At 40.7% G+C, this 23,820-nt stretch overlaps 1 protein-coding gene across 4 annotated transcripts in view; it reads left to right on the top strand.

The window, feature by feature from the left end:
• The window catches only part of ARHGAP1 (Rho GTPase activating protein 1), a 40,616-nt gene that overhangs the window by 12,770 nt on the left and 4,026 nt on the right, over positions 1–23,820 (top strand). For 3 of the 4 annotated variants that reach the window (XM_089521557.1, XM_089521556.1, XM_089521558.1), the window contains 10 exons: positions 5,840–5,869; positions 11,406–11,493; positions 11,759–11,890; positions 12,307–12,393; positions 13,960–14,058; positions 14,747–14,854; positions 15,170–15,246; positions 15,948–16,025; positions 16,556–16,684; positions 20,377–20,480. In XM_089521557.1, the coding sequence (XP_089377683.1) occupies positions 5,840–5,869; positions 11,406–11,493; positions 11,759–11,890; positions 12,307–12,393; positions 13,960–14,058; positions 14,747–14,854; positions 15,170–15,246; positions 15,948–16,025; positions 16,556–16,684; positions 20,377–20,480 (932 nt within the window). The remainder of the gene's footprint in view (positions 1–5,839; positions 5,870–11,405; positions 11,494–11,758; positions 11,891–12,306; positions 12,394–13,959; positions 14,059–14,746; positions 14,855–15,169; positions 15,247–15,947; positions 16,026–16,555; positions 16,685–20,376; positions 20,481–23,820) is intronic. The other variant, XM_089521559.1, reaches the window with a different exon arrangement.

Raw genomic sequence — 23,820 nt, 5'->3', positions numbered from 1 at the left:
TAAATCTGTATGTGAATAGTTGTGTTGTTCAAGGTTTAATTCTTAGTAGTTACTGATTTTGTGGCTCAGATAACATGTAATCAAATGGATTTCATTTTATTGGAATGCCTACAGTAGTACTGGATTTTTCCCCTCTCAAATGAGTTTACAGTCACAGAAATCTTAATATCTGCTTCTGTCTGTCAGAAAAACAACATGCAGAAATTCTAATTAGAAATCCTGGCTGGTGTAAAGTCAGCTAGACTAAACTAGATAATAAAGGTTAAAGCTGCAATCCTTACGCATTTCTTTGGGAGTAAATTGATGCTATAGCTCCATTTATAGCAGGGGTAGGCAACCTGCGGCCCGCGGGCCGGATGCGGCCCAGCGAGGCCTTGGGACCGGCCCCAGCCCGGTCCTGCCGCCGATTGCCGCCGGGGCCTTTGGCCTCTCACGCGAGGGGCATGGTGGGGCAATTGTCTATAGAAGCCTCAGAAACATGCATTTATCGTAACTTTTTTTAAAAATCAGCATTTTTTTTCACGTGTCCTCCATTTTTTATAACATTTGTCCTGGTTTATTTGTTTATTTAATTTTTTTAAAAAAATATTTAATTATTTATTTTTTGGCTACGGCCCCCCAATTGTCTGAGGGACAGCAACCTGGCCCCCGGCTCAAAAAGGTTGCCTACCCCTGATTTATAGAGTGTAGTTGTCTGGAAAATGGTGTTATTTTTGATGTATTAAAAAACTCAGAAACAAAATTTGGATCAATACATACAAAAACCAAGAAAGAAACAAAGCTATTGTAAAATATGATATTATTCTGAAAAATTGCTTGATGCATTTCACACTTAAATTTCTTTCTGAGAGTTATCTTTTCCAGTTTCTTGCAGAAGAATAAGTTTTATTCCTTTCAGTTTGGAACAGGAGCAGAAAACTATTCCTCAAGAAACTAGGAAAGTCTCATGGGAAAGAACAATATGAATGTTCTAAGTACCATATTGGAGTAAAAAATCAAGCCATAGGTAGAGAAATCAGATAAATAGATTGTCAAGGAAAGAGTGAAGTCACTTGGTCTTTGACCAGTAACTAAACTGATGAGTTGGTATTCTTGGTTTGCTCCATGTGGTTGCTTGAAGTAGTAAATTAAGTAGTAAATTAAGAGTGAAAAGACAGAAGGCAGGCCCAACTCCATCAGGGCTAGCCTCAAGAAGAGCCCTCCCTCCATGCCAATTGTCAGCATCAGGCCTGGGAGGGAGTGAAAAGGCAGGGCCAACTCATCAGGCCTATCTGTGACTTACTGTGACTTATGTCGCTCTGTTTTATCTTATTTTATTGTATTGTATTTTATTGTATTCTCTATGTATTTTTATTGCTGTAACCCACCCAGATTCCTTGTGATAGGGCAGGCTATACATTATTATTATTATTATTATTATTATCATCATCATCATCATCATCATGTATCCCAGTTCCAGGCAGGACATTCACGGCTTTTCAGCCATTTGGAACGTCCCGTCCTGGGTATGGCAGCCTTCTCGGAACTCCTGGCCACCACCTCCTTCCTCTTAGTTGCCGCGCTTTTAGCATGGCAGTGGCAGTAATGCAAGGCCTAGCTGCCATGCTAGGCCTTGCTGAGAAGGAGGGCTCAGGGCGGAGCCACACAGGATCTAGCCAGTGGGCTGGGCTCCAGAGGAGGAGGCCATGGCCATGCGGCTTCCTCCTCTGGAGCCGAGCCCACTAGCTAGGCCCTGTGCGTCTCTGCCTCCAAGAAGGCTTGCCGCCTAGCTGGGCTCCGAAGAGAGAGGCCACTGCCACGGCCCCTCTCTTCGGAGTCTAGCCGGGATGGGTGAAGCCTTCTCCGGCGGCGGAGGACTGTCCTCCGCCTCCAAGAAGGCTTGCCGCTGTTTGTATTAATGCTTTTTTAATTTATTAATTTTTTGTTTTTTAGTTGTTCGTATCCTCCATTTACAAAATATGTCCTACATTGGGGGGATTTTGTCCTACATTTGTCCCGGTTTGCAGGTAGACAGTTATGGCAACCCTAAACTATAGGCAAACTTGGTTAAGCAGATAAAGGAATGTGATGTGTGGATGACTGATGGAAATGTAATGCTAAAACTTAGGCCTGTTACAGACTGCCAAAATAAAGCTGCTTCGGGTCTCTTTGGAGGTATGCTGTTTAAATGATGCATGGGTCCTAAGAGTCCGGAGGTTGCGCCAAAGCCACACTCCATTCCTAAGAAATGGAGTGCAGCTTTGGTGCAGCTTCTGGATTCATAGGACCCATGCATCATTTAAACAGCATACCTCCAAAGAGACCCGAAGCAGCTTTATTTTGGCAGTCTGTAACAGGCCTTAGAGACTGTGTTTTAACACCTAGGTCCAGCTCTACCACTGAACATTGTGCCTGGTACTGCAGAAATACTACTTCTTGGCTGTATGAATCCTTGTTTCTAATTCATACCAGACATGAATAGAAATGAAGTCTGTTATTTCTAGATATGAGTGATAGACAAAGGAGGGAGAACATTGAAAGGATGAAAATTGAAAATTGATGTCTGAATCTGTAGTAGGCCCTAGCTTACATGACCCATGAACAGGGTTCACCTTCTAGGTTTGCTATGTCTGGTATAAATGCATTCTAAATGCATGCTCAGTACTTCGTGTATCAGTTCAGTAGTCGCATCAGAAAAGAATGGGTTGTATCCAGTGTTGATGGCCAGTCTCCTTCTTCTCCTTCCTCGCCATCCCTGTAAACTGTTGTATATCCTGAAAACTCTCCATTGGATCAGTATGAGGGATGGCACAGGGGTAGGGTTGCCATAATTCTCTACCACAAACCAGGACAAAATTTAGACCAAAATTCAGGACAATTGTAGGATAAAATTTAGCCCAAAATGTAGGACATTTAAGATTGAACAAGGATTACCATCTGCTATAGGATCCTTGGACAATTTGTTCCCTCTGTAATTCTTCCTGCTGTGGTCTTATCACCTTGCAGGTGCTATACATAGATGATAGTAATTGGACAAATGGTGTTTTAAAATGTACTTTACTTACACCAAGGTATTTTAAAGTTTAAATAACTTTAAATTCTTCATGTAGTTTTTTTGGTGTTTTTTTCGGGCTGTGTGACCATGTTATAGAAGAGTTTATTCCTGACATTTTGCCAGCATCTGTGGCCGGCATCTTCACATAATCTTTTGTGAAGATTATGATTAAGTTTAGCCTTCAGCAATTAGTACTCCTTACCTGCTTTATGGAGCTCAGGCTTTAAGTGCCAAAACTTGCTTGAATGCTTGGGAATATTAGTTATATGCTGTATTTGTTGCTTTTATCTTTGTTGGATTCCTGATTTATTAAAATTGAATGTAGTAAGTATTATCACCTCTTTTACACTTATATTGCTTGATTTGTATAAAGCCACTGTCTTAGTTCAAGTAGAAAAGATTATACTCACTCATATTTTAAATGCTTGTTAGAGTTAGGCAAAAGAGCTAACAAATAATTGTAAATGATCAACAGCCATGAACCATTTGTGTGATGGGAGTACTATCAGCACAATAAAAAAAGCTGATTTACAACTTGTGGAAAAGGCTTTGAGTGACTTGCTATGAAATGGTGAATTTCCTGCTTGTGACTTTGCCAGATGCATTTCTTCCTTCTCATAATAGCTAAAAGGACAGAGGACCTGAACTTGTGCTTTCTTGTGATCTCTTGGCACAGAATGGGCTTCAGCTGCATGTCCTCTCTAGTTTCTGTCTCTGGTCTTCTTCTGAGACATGTGAAATACATACCTGGAGCCTGTGGTACATTTATAGCCTTTCATATTTTGGTCACAGGATTTTCTTCCCCAGTAGATCTTATTTTATTTGTTTAACCCAGATGCAGACATACCTCAGTCAACAAGGCCTCTGACAAAATCTCCTTTTTACAAAATCTATTTTTGCTTGCCCAGTCCCCCTTTTTCTCTTTTTCTTCTGTCTAACTGGGCATTTTTTTAGCTGCTTAATGATTAGGAGGATGATTGAAAAGGGCTGGGAAACAAGCATCAGGTTATAGCAGCAAGTCTACAGTAAACAATGTAATACAGCTTGAGTTGGGAAGGTATAAGGATCCACTCCAGCTGATCTTACTGTAGCTGTGTACATGTGTGTCTGCACATAATAGGCATGATTAACAGCAGCTGCCTCCTTAATCCCTTACTGAGCATTTATGAAGAGCAAAGCAGGGGAAAGCAGATAAGGCTGCCTCACTTTCTGCCCACAGCAGCCTACTGTATATACTCAACTGTAAGTTGAAAAATTTATGCCTAAAAATTGAATGAGGTGTTTGATGGGGAGAGAAGGTTTTAACATCAGACTGGGAAGGGAAGGAAGTGGAGTTAAATGGGATGTTTGTTTGGTGGGGAGAGAAGGATTTTTAACATCGGATTCTGAAGTGAAGGAAGTGGAGTTAAATGGGGTGTTTGGTGGGTAGAAAAGGATTTAACATTGGATTGGGAAGTGGAGGAAAATGATTTATTTGGTGAGGAGAGAGATCCAGAAAGGAGAAAGAGGAGGATGGGAAGAGAAGAGAAGGTTTTAACATTGGATTGTGAAGAGAATCACCTCTTTCTCAAATACACACACACACTCTCCTGCTTGGGCAGCTCTTTCAGAAATCAATGCCGAGGCACATGGTGTGGTTCTTCTTTCAGGACCTTTCTAAGCAGTACTATTGTATTGACCCATATATAGGGTCGATTTTGGAGCATAAAGTTTTTTTACTTATAGTCAACTATACACAGCGATTGATTGATTGATTGTATTTATATCCTGCTCTTCTCCCAAAGTGACAGTGCTGTTTTGTGGGTCCCTTATCCCACATTAACAACACATCCCCCCATCCGGGATCCCAAAAGGCAGCTGGGAATGACGTGGTGCCACTTCAGATTGCCCAAATGGCTGCTGTGACAACACTGATTGAGTCCTTTGTGGAGCAAAACACTCACTGGTGTGGCCTTCCGGGCATAGCTTTCCTTATGCTCAGGTGTATCACCTTTGGTCATCACCAAGTGTCCATTGGGAAAACAGTATGTTTATTTTTCTGTAATCAATACTTCCTACTTCTTTCTTGGTAACGTATTGCATTTGCTGACTTTTGGAAATACCAGAATAGTAAGCAGAGTTTTGATGTTCCTGAAAGCTTGGTGTTGAGTTTTTCCATACAGATTTTGCCTAAAGACATTTGAGGTATGTCTTCACATGCAGAGGCCAAACAGCTAAGATTGCTACTTAAACATTCGTGTGATTTATTTGAGTCTTAAAACTTATGTGAGAGAGGAACAGAAATGATGATGGATTTTTTGTTACATGCTTTATCTAGGGCATCTTGTTTCCATTGGTGAACACTTCTAAGGATCATGCAATGAACATGAGAACATCTGAGTCCTAGCTCTTGTTTCAATATTTTCCTTTGCAAATCAGGTCTAACTGATTGAAAGCTGTCTTACTTTTCAGGACCACACCACACTGGTGATTTCTTCAAATTTCTTTCTTTTTTTAAAAAAAGTCTCTGTTAGCTTAAAAAATTCTGTTGTACTTGCAAAATTATGGTGTTTTTCCATAGTATGGAAAAAGTGGTTTATTGAGATAGTAGCAAAGTCTGGAAAAGGGAAACGTCTTAACCTAAAGATTTCTCCAGCAAATAATTAGCTGTTTTTCCCATAAGAGTAGCTATTGGGAGCTAAGGATGTGAGAGTGCATGTGTATGTTTTATTGTTTGTAGATCTTTCTGTCCAGCCTCTTAAGCTCAGTCTTTAGGATTGTTCTGGTTAAAGGACTTTGAATATAACTCTATTTCTATTCCTTCAGGGCAGGGTGCACTTCATGGGGCCCAGCCAGGTAGGTGGAGTACCTAGTAGTCTTGTCATTGGCACCTAAAGATCATGGCATTCTTTAGCATGACTGTGACCTGTGGCTGGGTTATCTCAGGGGAGGCCCAAATTCTGCAAAGCTGCAGACTGCATCCCAGAACCTCATAGTTGCACTTCCTGTTCATTCTGCCAAGTAGATTGCAGTCATGCTTCCTTATCTTTAAACTCATTGTACAACCATCTGTCCCATACTGCTTTCATATTATTTTCCTGACTGGTTATGAATCTTGGAAAATCTCTGACAGAGCTTAAGAAAATCAGCTTGCAGCCTTTGCTTCACATGTACAGTTCTTATTTGTTGGTCTCATTCTTCCACCTTTTTCTTTGGCTTATGAGAGGTGCAGTATCCATTGGGAGAAAGGTGTCAGTTAACTGTGACAATGATGTACTGCTTACCATTATTTGAAGCTATAGAAGATGGGACTTTGCTCATTTTATTCCTGTTTAATGTTTTTAAGATTATTGAGGAAAATCTCTTCTAGGACACCTTCAGTCTTCATCCTGGCATTAGATTGAGACCTTTGTTTGTGAAACAGTCTACACAAGTGCTGATTGTTTGTGAAACAGCCTACACAAGTGGTAATCATTGCTGTTGTCTTCCAAGTTTGCTCTAAATCCATTCCTTACATAAATCTTCCATTCTTCATCTCTGCTTGTGAGAGTTAGATGGAACTATGAGTTAAATGTAACTTGTAAAGTTTTATTGTTGCTATTTTTTCATTTTTAAGGGTAGGATTCATTAAGCTTCCTCAGGTACATCATTATATGCTTCTAGAAGCCAGGTGAAGATCAGAAGGGAGGAGATAACTTGAATTTGAATGTTCTAGTCTTGTTTGTGCCCACAGGTTAATAATGTATTTTTTTAAATTTGAGAAACTGAAATATTTAGACAGAAGTGCTTACTTCTCAAGGATGTTTATAAGTCAGAGTCACTAGGCTTGCTTGTTATCATCAATACTTTTGATTACCTATTTGTTTAGTTCTTATATGTCAGATCCTTTCATTCTCCACTTTTAGGGTTGTGTCATTAATGCTTTAAAAAAGAGAAGGGCAACTTTCTCTGCCTAATCTGGGGTGATGATTTCCTGTGTCACTCCTTGCATACTCCTCTATGTTGAACAGGCAGTTCTTTATTCTAAAATTCTCCCTAAGATGAAGCTCTTTAAGTTATCATTTGCTTTCTTATTCACATAGATCTATTTCAAATGTTGATCCTTTGAGATGGAAAGAATTTCTGGTACAGGAAGTGTTTGTTTTGTTTGTTAACCAAAGGATTCTCAAAAGAAGAAAAAATATTCTGCTGCACTTCAAACCAAGTCATAGGTGCATGCTTTCCTAGAGAGGGACAGTTTTCTTAGTGGTGTTAACTGTGTATCCTCAGTTTTTGCCCTAAAAATATTTTCATTTTAGCAGAAGAGTTCTACAAATAATAAAACATTTATTGCTGCTCTATAATTTTATAGCAAAGGTATATACTCTTGTTTGTGCTGAAAATATATTTTCTCTTTAGATTTTCGTAGAAACTAGACACCTGGCATATGATGCAAAGCATGCCAACTATTGTCAAGAACTTTATTTCATGTTGGCCTTGTACCTCAAATTTCAAGCAACTGGACAGTTTCAAGATAATACACAGTGGTAAAGGTTTCTATTTATTTGAAAGCAGACACTTTGTTTAGTAGCTTTGCGCATCTGCCTGATGCATCTGGGCCACATTTCATAAACACACAGACTTTCTAATGTACATGATATTTTTACAGTTCAGTAGCCCTTGGTTCTTCATTGAAGTTTAGGCAGCTGTCTTAAATGTTTGCTAAAGCACCTGTGGTTTGGGACAATGGGAGTTGAATAATTACTTAGTGTTGTTTGCATGCTAAATGCAACACTGATGGATTGGAATATCATTTGAGGAATATTACTGTAAAGCAGTCCATGTACATTAATCATACACCATGCTTTATGCACTGTCATTTTTTAAAAGCAAACTGCAAAAATCTCTGCAGAAAATTGAACTTTTACAGTTGGTTTCATTAGTGAAGATGCAAGTTTTTCAAATTATTGAGGAACAATCCTAGTTTCAATGTGAAGTCGAAGGCTTTCATGGCCAGCCCGAAAAACCCACAAAAACCAATCCTAGTTTCACACCACTAGTTTCACACCACTAGAGGCATTGATCTTTCTATTCCTAGATACTATTCCTTGGTCTTATCTTAACAATTCAAATTGAGAGAATGAGCCACAATATCATTGTTCCATTTCTTAGTTGAAAGTGGTGGTTTGCAGAGTCAAGATCCTGCCTTTCATATCTTGATCAAAACATAGTCTTTTCTGATAACTCTCTTCACAGCACTTACCCATCACATGATTTGGTACATTTTTGGCCATGGATATATTGTGCAGTTCAGCAAAGCAGAAAAGTAGTTTTGCCTTCATAGAAAGAGATGCAAGACTGAAAAAGGAACTCCACATTATTGCATAATCTACAAGATTGGGAAACCCTCATTGAACTGCTAAAAGCATCTGCAATCTACTCTAGGGCATACACTGGATGGGCATATGTATTGTTTAAGGTCATGGAATTCTTGGGAAGCTGTCTGGAAGTTACTTGCTTAGGTACTTCATTTTGGGCAACCATGGGATAAACTGTTAGATGTTGGTCTTGTGACCTGGCTTTAGTTGTGTATGGTGATTACCCTTGCTGGATTACCCTTGCATTGTCCTCACCTAGTTTTATGTCTCTGGTGGGTGCCATGTTGTTCTGCTGTTCCTTCTACTTCAGCATGCTTCAGATCTGTTCATGGGATAGTATATTACCTTACTCTGCCCTCCCTCGTGGCATTTCTGTGGTGCTGATCCTCCTACCTTAATCATGTTCTTGCCTTTTCTTTTAGTACATATGTAAACATGTGGACTGAGTTACTTTTATCATTATATGATCTCTGTATGTAGTAGGAGGCTAGTGTGGAAAAAAGGAAATGGACAGGGGAAAGGAGAACATTTTCCCCCAGTTAAGATTTTAGTGTACAGAAAAAGAGGGCAAAAGGGCAGACATTTTGATTAGCTGAATGTCCACTCTCTTTAATGCATGTAGGTAGTAGCTGTTTTTATAGTATATGTAAGATAGCAATTTCATACATACTGATATATGATCAGAGTGTTCTCTCCAGCTGAGTGGAACATGGAAGTTGCTGATCTTTGCTGATGGTTTACTTGCATTTTAGTGTTCATCTGTGATTTTAGCAATATGATCTTTGTGTTGTCAGAATCTATTATTGTATTTTATTTACATTTTAAGGCAATCTGGGCTCTTTGAAAGGTATAATGGGATATAGACATAAATAAATAATAGCCCTCTCAATTCTCTGTATATCAATTCTGATGTAGCCAAAACATTCTTAGCAGGAAGCAGGAATCCTTCAGGCCTGTGACTAAGGCTTAAGGAAGTTCAAAAACATTTTGAGAAAAAATCTCAAGGGATGTGGAACCCCAAAACAGTCCATTAAGGACTGAACATAGGTGCTGAATGTTGCATGTCTGTTTGGGATAGGGGGAATTGAAAATGTGTCATTATGAGGAAGTCTGCATTCTTTGAGGCTTTGTGAAGCAAACCATCTAGTGATGTTTCCGCTATTAATAATTTCACGTTTTGTGAAAGCATCTGCTGTGTCTGGATCACGATTATAATTTCCATTACATTGTGCAATAGAGGTTCCTTTATCAGTCATGAATAAGATTAATCCAATAAAATACTCTTTAGCGAGCAAGTGTTCTGTATTGCTTGCTGCCTTAGTTATAACAGATTAGAGAATCTTCAGATCATTTTCCTTCTTTAAAATCCAATATTATATTCTCTCCCATCCTGAGGCATGGCTTGTAAAGTGGGGAACAGAAAGTGTACTGTGCTAGAGGAGGTAGCCTTTGTTGTGAATGATATAGGGAAACTGTATCACCCTTAATTCTCAGCATACCCTGATGATGGTGATGGTGAGAGTCTCATGACATACTGTATTTTAAAGCTACTGAAACCTGCATCCTGTTTTCCTTTGCAGAATACACAACTTTGCACTCATAGGAGAGATTCCCTGGTATTGGAATTCTCTCTGTAGGTTTGTATGTGCAAGAGGGGGGGGGGGGCTAGAAGTAGCTACAAACATGTACAACAGGTAACTAACAGCGGTTGCTTAGATAAGACTGTAAATAGTCAAGGAATGAAGGATTACTTTGTAAAATGATGATACCCAATAATTGAGCCATCCCAGTGATAATCATATAGAATGGAGTTATCATCTGCTTTCCTTATACATTTTAACTTATCCAACATATAACTCATTTCCTCATAAACTGACCAGATGGCCACCCCTCTATTTCTCAAATCTCTTGCTGACAAGTCACTATTATTGCTGCTAACCATAAGCACTGGCTTCTACTGATATCATAAGTTTTATGTTAGTGGTCAAGCATCTGTTGGTCTCTCACTTGATAGGAGCTATATTTTCCCAGGCTTATGTTACAACAAACAAGTTAGGTCACCTGCCTGGTTGGGGGAGCAGGAAGGAAAATAAAAGATTATTTACAGAGTACATGTTGCGGGGCAGTGGCATATTTCTGTGTGTCATTCTGTAGTCTGCTATCAGCTTGATGTAGCTTTACTCACATCTGATTTGCTTTTTTCCATAATATTTGAGAGGTTAGTTCATTAATGTGAAATTCTTGGTTTTGTTTGCTGTGCTTTCCATTTGTTGAACCTCACCCCTTATATCCTGGGACAACAAGTGGTGTGCAGTTGGGTTTTTTTTTTTGGGGGGGGGGGGGGAAATGTGGACAAAAACAGAATTATGTAAATGTGTCCATGCCTTCTTCTCTAGCTTTCTGTGGTGAAGGGATTTTTTACTGCCTTGGAATTAGAAACATCAGCAATGTTTATGACATAAAATTGTTATTTTTCGTCTTTATCATAAGAATGACAATTCATATGGTCTTTGGGTAACTCAGGGATATCACGATCCTGCATAACTTAAAAAAAAAAAAAAAACAGCAACATTCACCACTCTCCTCCATTGCTTGCCTTAGGTCCTCACAGCCTTTTCCAAAATGGAATCCTGTGAGCATTTTACAGATGACATTTTATATAACAGTATTGCTTTTATGATAAACGAGTTTACTTGAGTCTTTTTTTGTGGGTTTTTCGGGCTATGTGGCCATATTCTAGCAGAGTTTCTTCCTGACGTTTCACCAGCATCTCTGGCATCTTCAGAGAATGTTTGCCTGGAAAGGACTTGACTATATATATTGTGTGACCTGGAAAGGCAGGAGTGATTTGCATGTATATTGTTAATGACAGGCCTCAGGGTGTGAGGGTCTGCACAAGAGGATTAATGTTTACTTGAATTTTCCACTAGAATGATGTAGGAAGAGTCAAGCGCTAAGCAGTGCTTGCGTCATTGACTGTCTTTTCTATTGGCTTCATGTCTTTTAACCTGTGATGTGTGCCATTTTTTCTTCAGGTGATGACAAGTATGGGCGGAAAGTTATTCTGTTCAGTGCCTGTCGGATGCCTCCTAGCTATCAGCTTGATCACGTGAAACTTCTGAGGTGAGTGCTGCTATAAGGAAACACCTATTTTTCTGAAGCTTAGTCCTGAGATTCTTCCCCTAAAAATTCCATTCTGTAGATACAGTGATTTTTGGCTGGCTATATCAGTGAAATTTTTTTAGTGCCTCTCATTTATCCCAACAACTTTTGAGAGGCCATATCTTCACATCTTTTTCCTTGCAGTAGCTAGATTGCCTTTATGCTGCACACAGGATAGAAAAAACAAATAAATACTAAAGTCTTGGTATGTCCATCTTCTTTTCAGTTATTTGAAGTATACATTGGACCAGTATGTGGAGAGTGACTACACCTTAGTGTATCTGCATCATGGCCTGACTAGTGAGAACAAGCCCTCCCTGAGCTGGCTACGGGATGCCTATCGGGAATTTGATCGCAAGTAAGTGTACTTGTGGTGGATTTTGAAATGTTCAAGGTGCAAAAATTTGAAGTGTAATTAGTACTATTACAGGATGTCCTAACAGCCAGTATTATGTAATAGTTTGAGTGCTGGACTGCAACTCTGGAGACGAAGGTTCTATTCCCTCCTTGGCCATGAAACCCATTGGGTGACCATGGGCAAGTTACATGCTCTTAGCCTCAGGGGAAGGCAATTGCAAACCTCCTCTGAACAAATTTTGCCAAGAAAACCTTATGATAGGTTAAGGTCACCATAGGTCAGAAATACCTTGAAGGTACACAACAACAACAAACATCATGTAGCCTAGTAGTTTTTTGGGTATGAGTGATTTGGGATAGTTGCTCCTTTTTCTCACAGAAAGTCAAGTTCTCTCTTGTCTGTCTTACCATTTTTAGGTACAAAAAGAATATCAAAGCATTGTACATTGTGCACCCAACCATGTTCATCAAGACACTGCTGATTCTCTTCAAGCCTCTGATCAGGTAGGAGATGGTGAATATGCTATTTTTGCAGCCCTCAAACCCTCTCTGCTCCCCAGATTGCTTTTATCTGTCCCAAAAAGGTGAATTGCCATTTATAGCAGTTTCCATAGTCAGTTTGCTTTTCTAATAGGTTTTGGAGCTCCTCTTTGTCATTAAAAATACTGTTTTATTTTCTGAAACTGGAAGTGGACTTCCAGGTAATCTCTTTTTGATGATCTATGCAGTCCCAGTGGGTCTGAGACAGCAAATTGGCCATCAGACCTACAGTTACCCACCCCTATTCTATTACATGTTTATATTTGACCTTCCTACAAAAATAATAAATTGACCTCTTACCAGTTTTTCCACAACCTTGACAGAAAGGTCAGGCTGAAAGGAAGTGACTAGAACATAGTCAGCAAATGAGGATTTATATTTCTGTCTCCCTAGGTTACATTCAGTAAGCTAACTGCTGTTCTACATTGAATTTAATTTGAATAAGACGCTGAAGTTTGTTCATGGCATGTGTATTCATACATGTCCTCTTTTAAAAGCTGTTTAAAAAAAACCAGCTTTTGCTTACTGACATTTTGTAGTTCCTGTTATAATTCACATGTTTCCCTAAATTTTCCCCTTATATCAAGCTTTCCATGAACAACTAGGCTTGCATAATGTATTTCTCAAAGGCATGAGGGATGGTGCCATGTTTTCACATACTTTGTACTTCTTCAGTAGACAGTTCAGAAATTGTTCTGCAAACCAGTAGCTCATTGATGTGAAAACCCTGAGAACATAGTTTGTTCCTTCCTTCTTTTTGCGCATAGTTAGCTGCAGAATTCAGCTTGATTAATGATGTATTTGACCTGCACTAGACCACTGTCCCTGACTTACAAGAATCATAAGTTCTCAGCTTTTGCGGATCATGTGCTTGCATTGTTTGTGTAAGTGTTGCTTAATTGGCTGATAGCCCAGGCTTCCTACATAGATTTCCTGGCCTCTGACAGGGGTGGGGGGGGGGTAGATGAAAACATAATGCACTGTGCAGTGTTAGCAGAATCTTCAATCTACAGTACCATCTTTAGGAAGAAGAACAGATTCCAAACCTTTGCCAAGTTTAAGGATAGGATATCATTCCAGTAATCTATTATAGTCTGCCCTTCACGTTTATAGGGGTTAGGGGGCAAGACCCCCACTAAAAGTAGAAAACACTCTTTCAGGATGCTCTGTTCCTGGGCTTCCACAGGAGGGGGGGAGGGAGACCAGGATGGAATAGGAGGAGGAGGAGGAGCACACAGTTCCAGGCCATGTGAAGTGGGTGGAGAGCACAGTTGCCCTTCAAACAAACTCGTGAATATTCAAATCCATGAATGTGAAACCCACAGATGTGGCAGGCCGACTGTAATTACTATGTCTGTGCAATTAAAAATAAAAGGGCATGCCTGTCAACCCCTGCACAAGTATTTTTCTTACAACTTTTAGCACCATTTCAGCTTTTTCATACTGTGTCTATCATCCATCCTCAAACATGTTGCTGCTGCCCATAGCTACCCTATTATCTTACATACGGTTTTGTCATCTGTCTTGCAGCTTTAAGTTTGGACGTAAAATTTTCTATGCAAACTACCTGAGTGACTTGGAGGAACATGTGAAGTTGGAACAGTTGGGGATCCCAAGCCAGGTGCTAAAGTGAGGCCATGCTATTTTTCTACTAGCTTTCTCCCAGCTTTCTTACTGAATGAGAAAAAAGAGAAAGGGGAGAGAGTGAGAAAGAACTGTTCAGGAAGGACTGTCTTTAAAGGTCTTTAAACAGAGGCTGGATGGCCATCTGTTGGGGTGCTTTGATTGTGTGTTCCTGCATGGCAGGGGATTTGATGGCCCTTGTAGTCTCTTCCTACTCTCTGATTCTATGGATCCAGTTTGCCTGTAGATATTCATATAATGCTGTGAATTTGTGGGATAACTCTTAGCAAGAATCAAGATTTTTTTTTCTCCTTTATGTTTGGGTCCCATTTCCTACTGTCTTTATGTTGAATGTTGTATCCCAGATAGCCATCTCTGCCCCCTTCTGCCCTTTTTACTCTATTAGCTGTTGCTAAGGAGTTAACGATTAATCTCTTGAATCAAGACTTTCTGCTACTGCCAGTCTGGCCCTGACTATTTATGGTGCCAGATTCTAACACTCCACAACCGTCTCATAGCTTCCTCAGAGGTGTGCAGCAATTACTAGGCTGTAATTGTTGCAGGAGGAATTTGTGAACGGTTTTCCCAGGACCTTCCCTGATGAGTCCTTAGGTAAGAGGATAGCAGACATCAGCTTAGAATTTCTCTTATAAAATGGTATGATACATATCTTTCTGTCTTTTTCTCACTCTAGGTATGATGAATATCTGCGATCATTGCAAAAACCCTCCCAAGTGCCTCAGAAAGTAACACCACCCCGCCCACCATTGCCAAACCAACAGTTTGGCGTTTCTCTCCAGCAGTGAGCATTCCTGTTCTTTTATTTAACATTTTGGTCCAGTGTTCTGTTTGTGAGTAATTCTGGAAATACTTTCCAATATTCTTGAATCTACAGCTCTGCTAAGTGTTTTTTCTGCCATTCTAAGCTGCTAAAATCACATTCTGAAAAAAATTGGATTAGGTTAGATTCAAAGATTTTCAGGTGCTTTTGTAGTTCCCCAAATGCTTGAGTTCTCATATGCTGCTCAGTGTCCAAGGTCTTGCTGTGTACACCATTTAGATCAAATAAGTTTAGGAGAAGCAACAAGAAGGATCTAAGTTTCTCCTTTCTCAACAGCTTAAGGGAGAAGAGCCCAGACCAGAATCCCATACCTCTGGTGGTCAAGGAAACCATTGCCTATCTGCAGGAGCATGGTACGTGAGCTAAGAAAATCTCTGTATCTTGTGCCTCTTTCAGACTCTCACAACGCTCTTCTAGATTGCATGATCTCCAGCCAGAGGAGCTGGTAGATCCACCACCATGATTGTATCCAATCTACTCTGGATTTTACCACCACTTCCCACAGTGCTCCAGGTTGAATAGGAGCTCTGTTGGTTCAGTACCAGTGATGCTCCCATTCAGCTCAGAACTGTCATTTATTTATTTGTTGGATTTATATCCTGCCTTTCTCCCAAAATGCAGTTCAGGTTATGGGAGAAGCAGTATTCAAATCTCGGGTGGATTTGTTGCCTCCACAGTGGCAAATCCCCCTTCCACCCACTCACCTGCCAGTCAACTAACTTGAGATGTCTTAACACCATCCTGTCATAAACACTTTATTTTTCCCATCCCATGTTACTGTTTTTCTTTGAACCAGTATTAGGACTTCAGAAAATCAGAATGAAGTTGAACAGTGGGTAGACAAGCTGCTATAGGTTTCTTGCTACTGATGTGCCCACATACTGCTCCCATTTAATATCCAAGTCATCTTGGAGTAGCGGGAGAAGCTGTGATTCTTCCATTTTACTGATTTGAACTGTTGTTGGTTTACAAGGCTCCCTCTTTTTGGGGATGTGCCATACTTGTTGCTCAAGTTACCAGTGATAAGTCTGCTCTTCTTTCTCTGTGTTCCTAGCTCTTACCACACAGGGGATTTTCCGTCGATCAGCAAACACACAAACAGTCAGAGAGGTTCAGCAGAAGTATAATATGGGTAAGTACTTGGTTTTGTCTCAGGAATATGCTTGAGCCATCCGACTCTTCCTTTTGTTCTGTCTAGTGTCCTTAAATCTACCCTTGGCACGTGGAAATCCTGTCAAACCACAAGGAGTTTTGTCTTTGAACAGAACTTTGTTAGAAACCTGACTGTAACCCAGTAGTTTGTTCTCTTTGACATAAACTATTCCAGAATAGATGTCCACATACTGAGTAAAGGAACGCATTTAGCCTGCCATAGCACTTTTGTTTAACCAGAATAACAACTTTCTCCTCTGTCTCTGTCTGTACGCATCCGTTGTCCCTGCTATTTCTTCTCCAAACAATCCTAGTTGTTGCTGATTTAGAGGAGGTTTAGATGACACTGATTCTTTTGTCGGACTGTTTGTGCTGTCTGCATCTGCCTTGTTTCCAGCTCACATTATTATGGTCAATGCTTTTATGTGCCTGGTTAAAGATAATTTAGCCCTTCCATGGCAAGCCATGCACTTGTGCTGTCTTTGAACTAACCTGCTTTGTCTTGTTCAGGGCTGCCTGTGGATTTCCTGCAGTACGAAGATGTGCATCTTCCTGCTGTGATTCTCAAAACCTTCTTACGGGACCTTCCTGAACCTCTCCTCACTTTTGGCCTCTACAGTGATGTTGTCAATTTCTACAGTGAGTGTTTATTGAAAGAGTCCTGATTTCACAGCAGAATCTCATCCAAATCAGCTCATTCACAGTTAGGCTGTAATTACATTATTTTTATTTATTTTAAATGAAAATCATATACTACATTTCTTATCAAAAGCTCCCAACCTTCCTCCAAACAAGAAAATAATTTTAATACAACACTAAAATATCTAATTCAGAATAATTCAGGGCAACTGACAATGCGAGCAGTCAGAAAAACACTCAGGAAAACAAATGTGATTGAAGTTGTTCTTGGAGAAGTCTGCCCTTAGCTAATCTCAGTAGTGAGCTCATTCCATATTGTCTGTGCCACAGTGGAAAGTTTTCTCAGTACATTGACCAAATGAGAATCAGTAGGCTGCGGTATGATAGGCAGGACTTCCCCTTCGGAATGTAATAACTGGTGTTGGTTTACAAGTCTTTAACCAGTTAAAAGCCCATAATCAAAGAGACTGTCGGTAATTAACTGGCATCCACTTTCAACACAGAAGTCATATGTGTGCAGTAGTAGGCTTCACAGAACAACCTAACTATTAAATTAGCTGCAACTTCTGAAGTGGTTTCGATGACAGTCCCAAATAAATCCTGTTAGAATAGGAGTGCTCATAGCTGTTGTACTAGCCAAAGCTGCAGTAGGAACATTTTTGCTAAAAGTCTGAAAGATCTGATTAAAAGGGCTCTAAACTGAGATGTGGGAAGGGAAATAGTATTCTAGAGGGCAGGAATTTTAAGTGCAGGAGATAATAGTCTAAATGTTATACAGAGAACATATCAAATACCACAAGAGCCTGACAGTGGAAGGAAAAAGAACTTTAAAATACAGATAGGGGAAATCACCTATGGTCTTGGATATCTCTATACTAATGCACAGAACATGGGCAATAAACAGGATGAACTTGAACTCTTAACACAAGAAAGCAAATATCATATAATAGGCATCACTGAAACATGGTGGGATTAGTCCTATGATTGGATTCTAGTAATAGATTTCAAAGAAATAGATCAAACAGGAAGGGAGATAGACTAGCATTATACATTAAGACTGTGTACACCTGTGAACAGATCCATGACTTAAAACCTGGAAGCTGAGAGCATCTGGGTAAAAATTAAGGGAGAGAGGAGCAACAATCTCCTACAATCTCCAAGCCAAACTCAGAGCTTTGATGATACCTTCCTGAAACATATGACCACATGTTTAGAAAGGAAGGGTGTAGAGTAATGGGGGTTTCAACTATCCTGGTATTTGTTGGAAGTCAAACTCTGCCAAAAATTTAAGGTTCAGCAAATTCCTCACTTGCTTTACAGGCAGTTTCATTGTGCAAAAGTTGGAAGAGGCAACCAGGTAGTCAGTTATTTTATACCTGATCCTAACCAACAGGGATGACCTCAGTAATGGGGTAGAAGTGGCAGGATCCTTAGGTGGGAGTGACTATGTACAGTGGAAAGGGGAAGCCAAGCACAGTCAGGCATGCATTCTAGACTTTAAGAAAGCTGATTATAGTAAACTTAGGGAAATTTTGGTGGCAATCACATGGTCAGGAATACTAATAGAGAAGGGGATAAATGAGGGAAGGCAGTTTCTTAAAAGCGAGATATTGAAGACACAGTTTTAAATAATTCCAGTGAGGAGGAAAAATTGGAGTTGTCTAACAAACCAGGATGGATGTCTAAAGAACTTTCAACTGAGCTAAGATAAAAGAGACACGTATAAGAAATGGGAAAAGGAGGAATTCAAATAAATAGACAGCTTGTGTGGGGGGAAAAGTCAGAAAAGCAAAAGTACAAAACATGCTCATGATTGCTAGAGAGGTTAAAAATTATAAAAGGGGCTTGTTTGGTTATGTCCATAACAGAAGAAACAACAAGGAAATGATATGGCTACTGCATAAAGAAGATGGTGAAATGTTAACAGGGCATAAAGAAAAGGCAGAACTACTTAACACCTTCTTTGCCTCAGTCTTCTCTGAAAAGGAGAACATTGCTCATCTTGGGAAAAATGGAGCAGATGATGCAGTAGGGGAAATGCAGCACAGTATAGATAAAGAGGTAGTACAGTAATCCCTACCTTCGCTAAATGACTTCAAGTCTCCAGGGCCAGATTAACTATATCCAAGAGTATTGAAAGAACTGGTAGATGTAATATCAGAACTACTATCAACAATTCCTGGAGAACAGGAGAGATCCCAACACACTGGAGGAGGGGAGATATTGTTCTCATTTTCAAAAAGGTAAAAAAAAAAGAGGACCCAATAAATTACCACCAGTCAACCTGACATCAATACCAGGAAAGATTCTAGAGCAGATTGTGAAATACAGTCTGTAAACACTTAGAAAGGAATCATGATCAGTAAAAGTCAGCATGGGTTTTTAAAAAACAAATCATGCCAGACAAATCTTACCTCTTTTTTTGATTGAGTCACAAGCTTGGTAGATGAAGGGAATGCTGTGGATGTAGTGTATCTTGATTTCAGTTGAAATTCATTTTGTTAGTTTTGACCCAGCTTTCTAATCTGTTAAAATCATATAGAATTCTGATCCTGTCTTCTGAGGTATTAGCTACGCCTCCTAGTTTTGTGTCATCTGCAAATTTCATAAGAGTGCTCTCTATTCTATCATCCAAGTCTCTGATAAAGATGCTGAAGGTTAAGGGGTGGCATGTCAACAGTGTGATGCAGCAGCTAAAAGGCCAATGCAATTCTAGGCTACATCAATAGAAGTATAGAGTCTAGTTCAAGAGAAGTAGTAGTGCCACTCTATTCTGCTTTGGTCAGGCCTCACCTGCGATACTGTATCCAGTTCTAGGCACCACAATTGAAAAAGGATGTTGAGAAGCTGGAGCATGTCCAGAGGGTAACCAAAATGGTGAAGGGTCTGGAAACCATGCCCTATGAGGAGAGACTTAGAGAGCTGGATATGTTTAGCCTGGAGAAGAGATGGTTAAGTGATGATACGATAGCCCTGTTTAAATATTTGAAGGGGTCTTATATTGAAGATGGAACAAGATTGTTTCCTGCTGCTCCAGAGAATAGGATGTGGAGCAATGGATTCCAACTACAAGAAAAGAGATTTCACCTCAACATTAGGAGGAACCTCCTGACAGTAATAGCAGTTTGACAGTGGAACACACTTCCTCGAAGTGTAGTGGACTCTCCTTCTTTGGAGGTTTTTAAACAGAGGCTGGATGGTCATCTGCCACAAGTGCTTTCATTGTGTATTCCTGAATGATAGGGAGTTGAACTGGATGACTCTTGGGGCCTCTTCCAACTCTGGGATTATATGATTCTAGGTCCTTCTTGCCTCCAGTGCCACTTGGGCACCCTTACATTCCTGTCCCTTTAGGAGATTGCTCAATTTCTGGAATTACAAACTAACAAACCACACAACCTGTTTTACCAAAATTCAATATCAGTTTCTTGGCCCTCATTTAACAACTCCATATTCATATCTTCACTAGAAGGATTGTGCACAGCCACCTCTGGGGTAATATGGAGTTTGAGGTGGGGGTCCTTTGGCTGGATATCTCATTCAGTGAGAAATTGCTGTTTCCCAAACCAATGTAATGAACTCCTTTCAGATAGTACAACTTTCTTTAGGCTTTTTTTCCCAGCAAGCTGTTCCTCCCATCCAGGTTTGCATCCTGTTTGCTGGTGAACATGCCTTGCTTGTTTTGCTTCCAGGTGTAGAGGAGGGAAAACGTGTGGATGTTGTTCGCAAAACACTCCAGACTCTGCCAGAAGAAAACTACCAAATCTTGTGTGTGTTGATGGCGTTCCTTGGGCAGGTAAGCTTATCCAAATGGCTTCAGCACACAGTGCATACTTCTAAATAAGATATGACCATGGTGTTGGGCTTTTAAAGGGGTTTTGGCAGTGATGTATTCAAAGTCTTTTACTCTAAATCTCAAATCGAGTCTCAAGTTCAGGAGACAGGTTTAACACAAAAAAGGAGGTGGTGGTCAGGAGACAGGTTTAACACAAAAAAGGAGGTGGTGGTGGTAGGGTGCTTTGTCCATTGCTCAAACCGTTGAAGTGACTTGAATCTGAGTCAGTTGACTTGAGTCTACATTGCTGGTTATTGGACCCCCATGTCAGACAGCATGAGAAAAACATTTCTTCAAAGGGCCCTGCGTGAAGGCATTTCACTCAACAAAGATTTTTTTAAAAGTATCTTTATACATTTGTATGCAGAATCTGCTTATCTCAGCTGTTGTTGTTGTTGTTATGTACCAGCCTCCTTGAATCCCATTTTGGGAGAAAGGTGGAATATAAATCCCATAAACAAACAAACACCTAGCTTTCAGTCTTTTTCTACTTGTGGCGATCCAAAGGTACAGTAACTCTTATCATGTGCTTTTCTTGGCAAGATTTCTTCAGAGGGGTTTGCCCTTGCCTCCCTCTGAGTCAGAGAGTGTGACTTATCCAAGGTCACCCACTGGGTTTCTATGGCTGAGCAGAGACTTGAACCCCATTCTCCAAAGTCTTTGTCAAGTGCTCAAACCGCTTAACCATGCTGGCTCTCAACTGTGACCTGCAGCTGTGAGTTTAGTACCAGCCAGGGGCTCAGCATTGACTCAGCCTCACATCTTTCTGAGGTCACTAAAAGAGTACCCAGCTAGTTTGGGGTAATTAGCTTACACATTGTAAACTGCTTACGGAGTGCTTAAGTGCACTGATAAGCAGTATAGAAATGTACTTGCTATTGCTACCTTTGTTTAATTTATTCATGCATGGTTGTCCTTGAGCAGGCAATAAAGACCTATTAGCAAAATTTACAGAAGAGGCATTAGAAAAATTTACAAAAATACCTGCTAAGTACAGTATACCTGCTAATATTGGTTTGTTGGCATGAATCAACAGAGCTGCCTGTATTTTTTTACTGTCCTTGGGACATGGTTTTTAGGCTGTAATGTTAAGGTCCTGTGTCTACCAGAATTTACCACTCTACCGCTGTCCTTGGAGGGAGGGACAGCAAAGAATATGAACCAGGAGTCAGGGACAGTGGCACTCTAGTGTGGCAGTCTGTAAACAAGTTGCAGCACCTGCATACAGATTACAGAGAAAGATGTAGTAATCCAAGATAGTAGCATTCCTGTTGTTGTTGTGTGCCTTCAAGTCATTTCTGACTTATGGTGACCCCTATCCCTTGATCTTTTTGGCAGAATTTCTCCCAAGGGAATTTGGTACCCTTGTCTTCCTCTGAGGCTGTGAGAGTGTGATTAGCCCAAGGACACCCAATACGTTTCCATGACTGGCTGGCTAGTCAAACTCTGGTCTCCTAGTTTCTTAGCCCAACATGCAAACACTACATCACTCTGGTTATCAATATCATTTGGGACCGTACTAATTCAGACTACAGATAAATGAATCTAATTTCTAAACATTCTACTACATTAAAATGCATACACACAGTAAGGAGGGTTGATGCTCAAAGCTTTCTTCTTTCGTATGAGAGCAGGAAAGGGTTTTTTTGTTTGTTTGTTTTTAGGGTGGGAGACATAGTATTGAAGACCATCCATCTGCAGTCTGACATGGTACAGTCAGGAATTTTGCTGCCTCCATCTACCACTTCATTCTGAGCTTGTTGTTGATGTTAACTTTCCTTGAGTCAACCACAACTGTGTTCCAGCTTCCTGTTAGCATGCAGCTTGTTTAGGAACACTTGCAGGTTACATTTGAGATTCAGACCTCAAGTTTCTTCCAGATTATGAGTTGAACAAACTGTAGTCCATGTACATTCAGTGTTACATACAAGTACCTAAGTTTTTACAAATGTGTGAAAACCAGGAACTGGGCCTGCAGCACCCCTTCTTCCTTTTTCCAAAATTAGCACTAGGTTGATATAGTATATAAAGGTTGCTACTTTTTTTTTTTTTTATCAGATTATGGTTAGAGAGGAATGTGTGTGTGAGAGAGAAAGAGAGTGAAACTGAGGGAGAGCCCTGAAGGGCTGAGGAGGCAAGGGTGCCTGCACTTATTTTTTTTCCTCCCACCTGGGAAAGTGGGTTAGGAAGGGAATCAAGTGTTCAGACACTGCTCAGACACTTGCCTGAGCAGGAACATCTGCACTCACTGGAGAGGAGGAGGAGGAGACAGTGACAGGTAGGCGGGTTACAGACCGCCATTAGGGACGTCCTAGGGACGTCCCAGTTTGAAAAAGGGGCGTCTCTTCCAGACGCCCCTAACCCTATCACAGACAGAGTCCGTGACAAATGGCGGTGGCCATTCCACACAGCCGCCATATTGACGTAGCGGATGCTGTGCGTCTGCACGTGGTACCCTGGAAGTGACGCTGCGAGTGCGCGACTAGCACCTCGCAGCGTCTCTTCCGGGGCCCAGGTAGGAGCGCGATTTCCGCGTTCTGTCCTCAGAGCGTCCGGGAGCCGCGCGGTTTGGCCGCTGCGGCTCCTGGATGCTGCAAGCAGAGGTGGAGCCAGACTGCCGCAATCTGGCAGTCTGTAACACGCCCCCGTCAAATTCTCGGCCCCTTGTCACCTTAGGAGGACTCACTTGCCTTTTCAGAGCTCTTTTGGACTTTTTGATTTGTTTGTTATCTCTCCCCTTCATCATCTCACCCTCTGCCCTGGTTTCTGGTCCCTCGCTCTCACTTATTTTTCCCATACCAACCCTCCTCCATTTCTTTGTTGTTTAGAGCTTAGTCTGAATTGCTTGGGAGGGGGCTGTCTTTAAGAACAACAACAGCAGCAGCAACAACAACCAAAAAAAAGCTATCCGGTCTCATTCCAAATCAACAAGCAAGCAACTAAAAGAGAGGGAGAGAAGGGAAAAAAACCAAAGAGAGGGGTCACTGCCCACACGCACATGCACACACACACAGGCTGCACCAGTGACAGCTGAGGCAATGCAAGATGTGATAGAGGTGGGAGTGAAAGAAGGATGAATATGTAATGTTACTGAACCACGACCAGCAAGTCAGTAGCTAAAAATATGCAAGTCTTGAGTCAAGTCAAGTCAGTCTTTTATTGCCAAGTCAAGTCCAAATTGAGTCATTGCAGTGACTTGAGTCCAAGTCAGTAGACTCACGTCTACATCACTGGGTTTCAAACTCATTTGTAGAGGTTGTCTGCCACTGTTTATGTGCCACATAAATTAAAGGAAGCTGCC

Source organism: Sceloporus occidentalis, unplaced genomic scaffold (assembly GCF_023333645.1).
Source record: "Sceloporus occidentalis isolate IW3139 unplaced genomic scaffold, rSceOcc1.0.p SCAF_4, whole genome shotgun sequence".
Taxonomy (NCBI): domain Eukaryota; kingdom Metazoa; phylum Chordata; class Lepidosauria; order Squamata; family Phrynosomatidae; genus Sceloporus; species Sceloporus occidentalis.
Note: the sequence above shows the minus strand (reverse complement) of the source record. Positions and strands in the feature narration are given on the sequence as shown.